This window comes from Balaenoptera borealis (assembly GCF_965194805.1).
Source record: "Balaenoptera borealis genome assembly, chromosome: 18".
NCBI classification, from domain to species: domain Eukaryota; kingdom Metazoa; phylum Chordata; class Mammalia; order Artiodactyla; family Balaenopteridae; genus Balaenoptera; species Balaenoptera borealis.
The window spans coordinates 6,606,847-6,619,527 of NC_138877.1; the positions used below are offsets into that span (position 1 = coordinate 6,606,847).

General features: G+C 36.1%; 1 protein-coding gene across 9 annotated transcripts in view; it reads left to right on the forward strand.

The window, feature by feature from the left end:
- The window catches only part of PAN3 (poly(A) specific ribonuclease subunit PAN3), a gene marked incomplete at its 5' end in the record, with an annotated part of 117,835 nt that overhangs the window by 99,304 nt on the left and 5,850 nt on the right, over positions 1-12,681 (forward strand). For 6 of the 9 annotated variants that reach the window (XM_082365035.1, XM_082365037.1, XM_082365038.1 and 3 more), the window contains 4 exons: positions 3,245-3,384; positions 5,909-6,038; positions 6,779-6,843; positions 12,341-12,479. In XM_082365035.1, coding sequence (XP_082221161.1) covers positions 3,245-3,384; positions 5,909-6,038; positions 6,779-6,843; positions 12,341-12,479 — 474 coding nt within the window. Of the gene's footprint in view, positions 1-3,244; positions 3,385-4,205; positions 4,287-5,908; positions 6,040-6,778; positions 6,844-12,340; positions 12,480-12,681 lie in introns of those variants that run through there. The other 3 variants (XR_014236817.1, XR_014236818.1, XM_082365042.1) reach the window with 3 other exon arrangements.

Genomic DNA, 12,681 nt, shown 5'->3' on the forward strand with positions numbered 1-12,681 from the left:
CTTTCTTCTGCAGAAGGGAATTTGCTCCCTCTTTCTTATCTAGGTTGGTTGTTTCTTAGCTGTTTTCCTGCTTATCTTCTGTCTTACACTTAGTGCCTAACTAATTGGCTCTGAAAATTTTTCTTCATAATCTTTGTGCTCCTGAAAGTGACTGGTTATTGACTGTTAAAATACTAGTGATCTTTATATATCCAGGAAAATAATAGTAAACTTTTAAAGAGAAATCAGACATTATTTAGAACCAGTGCCATCAACCTCTATTGCAAGTATTTGGAAACCCCATGTTTCCAGTTTTGTTTTTTACGTGCAGTCTCACGGTATCTCTTCATTCTTTTCTATTCTGAATAGTTCCTTTTTCTTTTTAATTACTCGTATAAGATAAGACTAGTTTGATTTTGTTTTTCTGTGAGTATCACATCAGTGTTGTTTTCCATTTTTTATTTGCAAATGTCCGTTATTGGAGTTATATTATGGGTTGTGTAGTTAGTTACCTTGAAAAACAACTCTTCATAAGAAAAAATAATCCCAGAGTTTCAAAACAAATAACTTTAAAGTAAGGATTTGGGGCAACTGATTGGTAAGTTAGGAACTGCCTTCATTCATAAACTTAGGCTACTTTCAACCAGTTGTCACCCTCCCTTTATTTTTCAGCGGTAAAAGTTGTATCAGGTTTTCTTTTCTTTCCTTTTTTTTTTTTTTTTTTTGGAGTGGGTATATATGTGTAGATTTTCCATATAGCTTATAGTAAGGTAGAGGAGAGAATTAAAGGTATCCCAAACGGGGGATTGTGATTTTACAGAGAAGAGGTTACATGAGAAAGGAGTGCATTGTTTCTTGTAGTCTATTTTTCATAGTCTGTTTCAGACACGTGAATAGAGACTGACTTTCAGTAAAATGGACATAAATAGAGCCATAGATAGAATCAGAGAAAAATCAAGAAGTCAAGAATCAGGAAGAAACTGAAAATGAGTTGGGGGGAAAACCTCCAGAATTCAACAAATGGGGGGCAAAGCCAGATGGAGGTAAGAAGCAAAATAACCAATGGAAAATTACTTAGCTGGGAAATAAGGAAAGGAGATTTACTGAGTTTTTACTACGATGTTAAACTCTCTTAATTAAGCAGGACTTCATTAACCTCTTTTATTTAAAAAGATCAGTTCTAATTTAGTCTGGATTATGTGACATGTATACTCTATTTCTAAAAGTGGGTATTCCCACCTTGAGTCAGCTTCAGAAAGGTGGCGTTTACACTCAGAATTAGATGGCCTTATTTTTTAAACCCATAACAGTCCTTCAGCTGTCTTGCACTTTGGTTTTCCTATCTCATAATAGGGAATAACGGAATGTTCTAGGTGGGAGGTTTAGTTACAGCATCAATTCAGGGTGGAGCTAAACTGAAGATTTTACTGTTTAAGGGTTGGGAAGCTGTGTGTTGCTACATGCTGCTGAAATACTTAATAAACAGTAACAAGCTTAACTTTGCTGATGACATTGGATTGAAACACTTGTAGAAATTTACAGTTAGCTTTTACGAGTACTGATTTCTCTCAATCAGCATTTTTAGGATTTCATTAATATAACTGTGAATGTTTTCCTTGATCTTGAAAATGACTGTGAGGAACCCTTCCTGAATTCAGTCATGGCAGAGCCATCCGGAGAACAGAAACGACGCCACAGTATTCGCGCCCCTCCCCTTGTCACCTTCCCCCCCCCACCAGCCTGGGCCCCTAACTCTGCCACTAATGAAGTTTCAAAGTTTCTCTGGCATGAATCCTTGGCATCTCTTTTCCTGATAGATTCAAAGTTGTTTCTCTAATCAGTTTTTCCGCTGATTATAGGATCTTAGGCTCAGAGTGTCAGATTCATACGTGCTAGATTTGGATAAATTTTTAAATTTGAACTTTTTAATGTTATCTTAATAATGGCGTTTGTTTTCCTTTTATTCTTTACTATTTGGGTAGAATGTTATTAAGGATAGCTATATAGTCCTAAAGTTCCATTAGTGATTGCCTTGAAATACTCACCTGATTTTGCAAATACACCATTTATAAACTTCCACGAAACAAGTGGTTCTCAACCCTGGCTGCATATCTGAATCTCTTATGAAGGTTTGAAAAATACCAATACGTAGATCTTGCCCCAGACTAATAACACCAGAAGAGGATGAATGGATAGCCACTGGGTGATTTTTTGTTTGTTTTTTGAGCTTCTCAGGTGAATTTTAATGTAAAACTAGGTTTGAAAACTCCTATACTAAACCAATATTCCATAAATAAACATGTATCCAATAATTAAGATGAGATCTCAGATTGTGAAGATTTATGTAAGTTTTCTGTAAAAATGACTTCAGATGATTTCATTGAACTCTGAACTACTCCATTGTCTCCTAGGCATGTGATCATTAATAGTTCACCTGCCAAGCAGGGCCACCTGGGGTGACCGTTCTGTTTCCCGGCGTTTTAATAGGTGGTAGAGAGCTTACCTCAATTCAGCCAGCTGTCTTTTAAAAATTCTTTTTGAAGGAAAGCCTCAGAGTGGGAAATCTTTAAAAAAACAAACAAAAAAAGGGTAGGAAATCAGGTGGTTACAGAGCTCAAAGATCTTTTATAGTATAAAAACGGTCTATTAACAACGGCAGATGGAATGTCATGGGGGTTTGCAACATTGTCAGTGTCTAGGGAACGTACTCTGAAATCAGGTAATGCTGCTGCTGTGTTTGGAATAAGGGAATTACTTTTCTTCAAATGAACTCTCACTATATCTTGTGCATCATGGAAAATGAGAAAAGTGCCTATTGTGAATTGTAATGATCACTGTAAAGCAACTAACTATATGGTAACCAACCTCAGATTTCTTGTAATAGTAAGAATATCAGCTCTATTTAAATATAAAAATTTAGAAAAAAAATTTAAAGCAGCAGTTCTGTAGTTGGCATGTGAATTGCTTCAGGTAATGTTTCTTAAAGTATCCCCCTAGAACTACCTTCATTAGAATTACCTGGGTGCTTTAAAAATGTTGGGCCTGTTCCCATACCTCCTGAATGAGAATCTGGGGTGGAGCGGCTCAGAAATGGTCTTGTTAATAAGCTCCCAGGTGACTGATAAGCGCCAGTACCTGGGAACCTTGTGCTGAGTTCTTCAGCTTCTTTGTAAAGATGCTTTTTCCATGCAGGCAGTAGTGTCAGTGTATTAAGTTTGTACCTATAAAAGAAAAATTAAAAGTTATATTTATTCTTTCATGTCAGCAAGCAGATCTGATATCATTAGGAAAAGTTGTGTTGGCTTTGGCTTGCAACTCTTTGGCAGGAATTCAGCGAGAGAATTTACAGAAAGCCATGGAACTGGTGACAATCAACTACTCCTCTGACCTGAAGAATCTGATTTTGTAAGTTTTAATATAATGATCATATGAGATAAGACAGATTTTTCATGAGGGCCTTTTAACAGTGATTCTATTTATTTTAGTTTCCACTATTTAAAACCAGGCAAAACATAATTAAACAACTTTTAATTTCTTTGTTTTTATTGCTAAGTATGTATTTCTTGGAGTAAATTCATAAACCAGTGTGTTTAAATTAGTTATTGATGTTTTAAACATTTGGCGAAAGGCTAGACCCTCTAAAGCTGCATTGGTATCTGTGAGCTACATACGACCTTTTAAGTTTAAATGAATTAAAATTAAATGAAATTTAAAATTCAGTTCCTCAGTTGCACCAGCCACATTTCAAGAGCTCAGAAGCCGCGTGTAGCTTCTGGCTAATATACTGGACAGCGTGGACATAGAACATTTGCATCATCTCAGAAAGTCCTGTTAGACAGTGCTGCTCTCCAGAGAGATCAGTATCTTTGTAAAAGCTGTCATAAATAACCTCACCTGCAGCCCGGTCATGTGCTGTGTGGCCCAAACACCTGTTCCAGAAAGCACATGTGTAAGGGTCCCTGTGCTTCTTTCTCCTCCTGTGTCTTCGTACTTCATATGCTCAGGGAATCCTTGAGCATAGGTCTGAAATGATTTTGGCTTAAGAGAAGCCCACTGTGGACTGCAGTCACAACAGTCTAAGATGTGTCTAACATTGGGGATTCCAGGGGATGGACAACCATAACCCTTATTATAAGTTATTCAAGAGAACAGATGCTAGGAAGTCTCTTTTGAAATTTTTTTCTATGATGTTCTAGAAGCAATTCGAGCTTATTGATCCTTTTCAGTCTCTTTTAGCTTCCAGCTGTTCCTTCTCATCTTTCTGTGTAACCCTGGACGATCCAGTTTCTTTCTGGACTAGCCCTGTGGTATGGAATTGAGGGATGGAGGATGGGGCTGCCCGCCTGTGCTGTGTTACACTGGCATAAGTGTCCTGCTGGTGACAGAGCACTGGAAGCCAGTGGTTACCTGGTTCCTTTTAATAATCAAATAAGTTGATTTCTCTTTTAAATAAAAATATTTGTTTCATATATTAGCACAGCAGTGATTTCTAGCTGTAGCTTACAACACCTAGGATGTCTTAAATAATCTCAAGTTATAATTTTCCTTTTTTAAAAAAGTGAGCGCAAAGGATATAAATATAATAAATTGGCCATAAGTTAATAATTATTGAAACTGGGTAATGGGTACATGAGGATTCATCATATAATTCTCTTTCCTTCTACAAATGTTATGAAATGTTCCTTAATAAAAAATGAATAAACAAAAAGGTCATACTTTCATACTAACCAATAACTAAAATATACAGAGTAGTAAACTATGTATCATGCACTTTTGAACTGATTGATATGAATTAATTCACCTAATTCTCCCAATAACCCTATAAATTAGGTACCATTATTAGCTCCATTTTAGAGATGTCAAAACTGAGGCTTGAAGATGTAAAGTAACTTGCCAAAAGTCACATAGCTTATAAATAACTTTAAGTATGAGTAGTTAGATACAAATATGTCAGTAATTACAGATGAATAGCTAAGGCATAGATTATCCACATGAGTTTATAACTGTTCCTTTATTCAACAAAAGAATGCCTACTATATGTCAGATGCTGAAGACACTTCTGAATAAGATAAACAAAATTTCCCGTCTTCTGGAGCTTCCACCCATTATAACGGGGAAAACTTAATAAACATATAAACAAGTAAGATGTTTGCAGATAGTGATAAGTCCTATGGAGAAAATAAGGTCGAATTATAAGCAGAGAGTGAAAGATGAGGAGGCTGCTTTGATGAGAGTGGTTAGGACATGGCTTACCTATCAGAATAAATAATAATAGATGATTGATAATCATTGTATTCTGACAGGTGGCCTTTTGAAACGTGTAATCTTTTTCTGCCTTAGTTATAATGATAGAAGAAATTGATTTGGTCTTTTCTGATGTGTGTTAGTGCATGAAGATTTCTCAGAAATAAATATACCATGACAGGTGGTAAATGAGGTCACAGAGCAGGAGACAGCTTCCTAAAAAGCTGAGGCTTGTTTGACTTATCAAAATGGAAGACCTAGTTTTAGTTTCAAAAACTATTTTTGAAGAGCAATGGAAAAATTTCCCCACCTACAATCACCCCCATTTCACCCCTCCAAAAAAGTTTGTAACAATCTTTTCATCTCCCACTGTTGTAAAGAAGGGTTTGAGAATGGAAATATGGTAAGTCTAACTCTACCCAGCTTTCCTTTCTCATTTTCATAATAGTAAAACATTTAGAGAAAGAGACATTTTTACAGTTTTTTCCATTGGCTCTTAAAGTTTTCCAGAGAAAAGAAATATAATTACTAAGCTTTAAAAATGAACTCGACTTGCATGAAAAAATTTTTTCCGAAGTTGTGCACACTAACATGCTGGCGGCAGCAGTGCCCGTGTGCTTGGGGGTTGTGTTGTTTTGTGAATTACGTGGTTGGCATTCAAGTGATCCTTCTCTATTTTGGTTAGATATTTGTTGACTGACCAAAACAGGATGCGAAGTGTAAATGACATCATGCCCATGATTGGTGCTCGATTTTATACTCAATTGGATGCTGCTCAAATGAGAAATGATGTCATAGAGGAAGACCTTGCAAAGGTAAAGTGTGTAGTTAAAGGAGTGTGTACACACCTGCATCTGTGTGTATCAATAGATGTAAAACAGAGTAATTACTGTGCTGAATATAGTACACAGCTGGCTAAGATTGTTTGTAGATATTTTTGTCCAAACTTAGTGTTCCATATTTTGATTTCTTGGGTCCTCTGGGCATTTGTTTTGTTCTTTTTTGTTTGTGGCTTTGCTACAGTCATGAGACACAATCTTGATTTTTTTTTTTAATGTGAATTACTTTAATAATTCTTAAAAATGGACAGCTGTAGGGGGCAAGGAATAAATCACAAGCTTGTGATTACCATACACACACTACTATATATATATAAGATAGATAACCAACAGGGACCTACTGTATAGCACAGGGAACTCTACTCCATATTCTGTGATAACCTATATGAGAAAAGAATCTGAAAAAGAATGAATATATGTGTATGTATAACTGAATCACTTTGCTGTGCACCTGAAACTATCACAGCATTGCAGATCAATTATAATCCAATAAAATTTTTAAAAAAGAAAAAAATGGACAGCTGCATAATCTTCTTGAGTATTACTATTGAATGAAATGGACATGTTGTATTCAAAAGTATAACCAGAAGGTGGGGATATTAAGATTTATTGTTTAAAGGTAATATTGGTACAGGATACCAGTTTTGTAAACTTTTGCTTTTATATTCAGTTAGCTGGAACATTAATATTCTCTCTCTTTTTAAAATGTTTTATAGGAGGTTCAAAATGGAAGACTGTTTAGGCTTCTAGCAAAATTGGGAACAATCAATGAGAGGCCGGAGTAAGGATTTACAGTATTTTACAATGTGTTTTCCATCAAGGGCACTATTTTGCGTAACAAGAATGAGTATACCTTATTCTTACTGGTTTTGTTTGGAAAAAGAAAAATTCTCATGTAAAGTGACCTTAAGCCTATTGTTAGCCATTAGGGTGTGGTTTTTTAACCACAGCATACGTTGTGGTTGTCCTTAGGGATTTCACACACACACATGTGAACAGAAAATACACTGTGTTAGAAATCTCTGTTGTGGTTTGCGTACGAGGGTGCATTTTCTGCCTGTCAGTACTGCCTCTTCCCTGTCTCCTTTCTGAAGCCTGTTCAGTTCAGGTTACCTTGGTCAGATTAGATACTTCAGATGTTTCTAGCTGTTCTTCTGCTAAAGTGCATTATTTATAGCTGTCGTATCAGTGACATTGGAAAGGCATCACCATCTTACATTATTTGTTGTTTAGTTCTGCCTTGTTTGTAAGTTAACCATATGTTCAAGAAAGAAGCCAGCTTGATGTTTGTGCATTATACCTGTCAAAGACAGGTAGAACAGTAGTGCAGCTGTTGTGACTGTAGTATAAGTTGCATTTCAGGATTGTTACCTCTGTTAATAGAGATAGGTGACAGATAAATATCATTGCTTGGGAGAATGTTTTGACCACAAAATTTAAGTTCACTTAGCTTTCTTCAAAGTTAAAAGATTCAATTAGCATTTTCCCTGATGATTTTTCTAAATGAAGAGAACATGACTATATGTTGAACCGTTTAAAGAAGACTTTCAGCTGCTTCCTTCTGGCATTTATCTCTTTTATTTAAAAAAGTATATGCTTAGAGTGCTGTTCCTTGATTTTTCCTTCAGTGTTTAAATTTTTCTTCAGTTTGTAACTCAGCTAATGACTTTGTTCTGTGGAAGATGAGGCCCTCACTCTCATACCCCCTTCCCTTAACTAAGTACACACACATTGTACCGCTTAACCCATGAATTTTGAGATAAATCTTTATTCAGTGTTGGCATTGTTAAAACAAGGTAAATATCGTTCGTAGCTGCCTCGCATAGTAAATCATGACTGTATTTCCTTTCTTTCGTATTTTGTTTTTAGATTTTTGTTTTCCTGATGTTAATTATTGTCTTATATAGAAAACTAAACAAGTGAAAAAATATTTACCACCAGTTCATTCCAGACTCTCTGCCAGAGTTCTAAAATACCTTTCCATATGGTCAAAAATAGGTAACCTATCAGTTCCCTTTTTTTCCTCCCCCCTTAGAGAAATTGCACCTGGAGCCTCTGCCCTTTGTTCCTCTCTGGGCTCCTTGCGCTTTAAGCCCGCTCACACTCTCGCCTTAGAACCTGACCTTCCCTGCGCTGTTCTCATTGTCTCTCCCTTTGTGTTGCTTGCCCTGTTTCTTGCCTTTTTCCTTGGTTTATTCTTTTGATTTAATGAAGCACAGCCTTCAGTAGCTTCCTGAGGAAGGTGAGTTTTTTGAGTCTTTGAAAGTCTGAAAATATCTTTATTCTACTTTCATACTTTATTGATAGTATGATTGGGCATATAATTCCAGATTGTCCTCAGAAAATTCTTTTTATTAATTAAATCTTTTGAATAGATTTTATATGAACCAATTTCTTAAAAAGCAGAAAAGGGTTTGCAGTGAAAAATAAAAAAATCTCTCTTTCGTACCTGACACCCCCAGTCTCCCCAGTTCCTCCCACCAGTCTTTTATTAGTCTCCTGCACATATTTCCCGAGTTACAACTGTATATTCTTATCACCCCTCTCCCCCGACTTCTAAATACCTACAAATTGTAAACCATGTTCAGTGTTCTGTTTGTTGCTTTTTTCTCATAACAATATATTTTGGAAATCTTTCTCTTTAGATGTGTTTAGTGTATGCTCGACACTATTCTCAATAGTTAACAAATATGACCTAACTTAATCCTCGTAACAGCCCTGTGGTGCTGGGTACTGTTAGTATTCCCTTTTAACAGAGAAGTTGAGGCATAGAGAGGTTAAAAACTTTGTTTAAGGTCACATATGAGTCGGGATTCGAATCCAGACAGAATGGTGGTTCCAGAGTCCATGCTCTTAACCACTGTGCTATGCTTCCTCATAATTTATGGCCATGTAATAGTCCGTCCTGTAGATACACTGTAATTTATTTCTCCAGTTCCTTATTGATGGGCATTTGAGTTGTTTTCAGCCTTTTGCCTAGTATAAGCAATTCTGCAGGGACTGACTTACTCATACTTAATTTAGCGTGTGCACGAATACGGGTTCGACTGTGATCGTTAGGTCAGCACCCGTTGTAATTTGTGACTGTAATGATGGCTCTTAGACGGGTTTACCAGGCACAGTGCATGAGAGTCTTTCACCAGCAACACTTCTTTCAAAATTTCGATTTTTGACAACCTGATAGATGAGAAATTGAATCTCAGTGCAGGTGTTTTTGGTATTTACTCATAATGAGCATGTTGCCTATCTTTTTGATTCATTTATATTTCCTTTTCTGTCTCTCCAGATCCTTTGCCCATTTTTATTTTCAGTTGGATTGTCTATCTGTCTTCTTGATGTACAGGAGCCAGAGAGATTTACCCTTTGTGATCATTTTCTTTGAAGTTTGTCATTTTTCTTTTGACTCTGCTTAATTTTTTCACATGTAGACATTTTTATGGTAGTCTAATTGATCAAACTTCTTCTGTACTTTTGGATTTTGAGTCATAGTAAGAAAGTTAGAAGGCATTTCTACTCTAAGATTGTGAAGGGATAATCTTATAGTTCCTTCTAGAATACTTAAGGTTTCAATTTTTTCCTGTTCAAGTTTTTTTATATATTCTGAACTTATATAGGATGTAAGGTACGAATCCAACTCCCCCCACCCCACCCCCCACCTCCAGACGACTACCCAGTGGTCCAGAAGCTGTTTACGGACTAGTCTAGCTTTTTCCACTGGTTTATTAAGGCAGCACCTCTTTCACACTGTCATGATGATTGACATTTTAAAATCTAGTAGTGTTAGCTCTTTCTTATCTCCATTTTATTGTTTTTTGTTGTTTTCCTAAAACTTAAATTTTCTGTATAAATTCTAGGATCAGCTTGTTTAGTTAAAAAAAAAAATTTAAAAACCTGATGGTATTTTTATTAAGTTTATTAGTAAACTTAAGGAGCACTTGTGTTTTTAGATGTGGAGTTATCTTAACCAAGATAATGACATGTCGTTGTATTGCTGATGTCTGCTCTAGTGTTCTTCAGTGTTTACATTGTTCTTCATATAGTTATAGCACACTAAGTTTGTTCTTAGGTATTTTTTCTTGTTGCTATTATAAATGGGAATTTCCCCCCATTCTGTCTTCTTAGACTCCTTGTTATCATTGTATGTGAAAATGATTGATTTCTATAAATTTTGAACCTTGGTACATTAGTGTTTGGATAGTTTTTCACTAAATTCTTTTGGGTTTCCCAGGCATATAGTTGTGTCTTCACATAATGATAGTATATTTCCTCCTTTCTAATTTCTATACTTTTGATTTCTCTTGAGTGATTGTGTTAGCTAGTACCTCTGGTACATAGTTAAGTAATAGTAATGATAGTTTTCTTTCAGAATTTGAAGCGTCGCTCCATTGTCTTTTAACTTCCAGACAGACTCAAAGCCATTTTCTTTCCAAATCCTTCTCCATTCCCCTTGCTTTTAGGATTTTTTTTTTTTTTTTTTTTAAATCACTGATGTGCAGAAATTCACAACGATGTGCTGGGGTGTGTGTGGGTTTTTGATTCATTCTGGTGAATCAACAGGTGGGCATTTTAATCTTGGGAATTTATGTCTTTTAGTTCTCGGAAGTTATCTTATTGTTTCTTTGAAAACTTCTCTCTTTCTGGAACTCCCATTGCTTAGCTGTTAGGCCTTTGCAATTGATTTTCTAATATTCTCTTCTATTTTCTATAGTGTATCTTTTTGTTTTACTTTCTAGGCAATAATCTCAACTTAATTTTGTCTAAAATTAAAGGTTTTTTTCCTAATCCTTTGAATTCTTGAATTTCTGCTATCATATTTTAAATTTTCAACAACTTTCTGCTTTCTAAGTGTTTGTCTTATAGCATTTAATTCCTTTTCTCTGAGACTGTCAATTATAGATTTTTAGTGAGTGGGGTTTTTTTTTTTTTTAATTTATTTAACTTTTATTCTGTTCCCTGCAATATCTCATAGGAAGCAACAGTTTGCTTTGTTTTGTTTCATTCTGCAGAGGATTTCTGATCATTGGCTGTTCATTCATATTAAAAATGACGTCCTTAAAAGCTAGTGGGAAGCTCCTTGTGGAGGCAGAGATTATATAATAGAATGTGTGATCAAGCAGCGAGATGTTGTTATGTATGGTTTTTGTTTGTTGTTGGTAGACTTCCAAATGTCAGTATTTCCCTTGGGTAGGTCAGCTTCTCCAGAAAAGAATCTTCCCCCTTCCGTTTGTAGTATGAACCCAGATACATGACTGTGGTGGGCTTCCCCCTCCTTGTTCTCAGAATGCAGATCTAATTTTTAAATGTGATCTAAGGCTGCATGGTCTGACCTCTCCCTTGCTTCAGATGTGCTTTTTTTCCTTTAGGTGTCCTCCTCGCCTCTAGTGCTGTCCTTGCCTGTCTTTTCTCTTACCCCTCCTTGTCCTTATTCTGCACCCCTCCAGTTCTGCTCTCTCTCTTCTCTTCTCTTTTCTCCCCCAACCCCATCCAGCTACACTGACCTTTCTTAAGTGTAAGTGCTCCTTGCTCTGTCCTTTGCAAATCCTGGTACTTCTGACTAAGGGGCACTCTTCCTTCCCTAGAAAGCCTTCCTTGCTTTCCTCGGTGAATTCATGTTTCTGTTCTATACCATATCCCTTCTTCTTAATAGCATTCTCTAAATAAGCAATTACTATTTGAATGTCTGTTTTCCCCACTAGCCTGTAAGTTCCATGGGTCACTGAAAACTTAACAGTGATCATCTGGTCAGTTTTCCAGTTCTTAGCAGCTCACTTTCACATCATCACATGATGGTAGGAAACCAGAATCTACCCCCTTTTTGCTTCGTAAACATTTCCCTGTTTTATGCTCCCAGTAAAGCGGAACACCTATCTGACCATCTGTCTCTACCCTATGACCTAAGGGTGGAGGAGGAAAAGGATAGTCTCTTTCAACCTGTTTCTAAAGATATCTGAAGACATTTGCTTTCTTCCCCATTTTATCTAATGGTAGGGACCTAAACAAGGAAGTGATTATAAAATAGGAGTGTGTAAGGGGGGTGATTGCCTTGAGAAGTGGGAAGTGGTATTCATATACTTTCATGTTCAGTGAGATTAGTTTTAAAAAATCTATGGGCAATCTGGACATAAAATTTGATTAAAAAAAAAAACTACACACAAACCCTACTTTCTGATTTATTGTAGAAAACAATAAAATTAAACTAGTTTTGAGTCTGAAGTATAAACATATAGCCCTGTGGTATACAGCATGAGTTATTGAGGTAAAATATTACCTTCCCCCAGGTTTCAGAAGGATCCTACCTGGTCGGAGACTGGAGACCGTTATCTGTTGAAACTCTTTAGGGATCATCTTTTTCATCAGGTGACAGAAGCGGGCGCTCCTTGGATTGACCTCAGTCATATCATTTCTTGTCTTAACAAGGTAATTTGTATCTGGACTTTTAAGATCACAATGCTGTTATCTACAATTTATAGAGCTGCATCCTCTACAAATGCTAAGAGACTTAAGAAATTAAGATGTAGTCTGCTATAGTATACAAGACATTTTATTAATAATTATTAGGTGTACCTACTTAATAACAATTTGTAGAATTGGAGGATGTTTTTTAACGCCTACATGAATA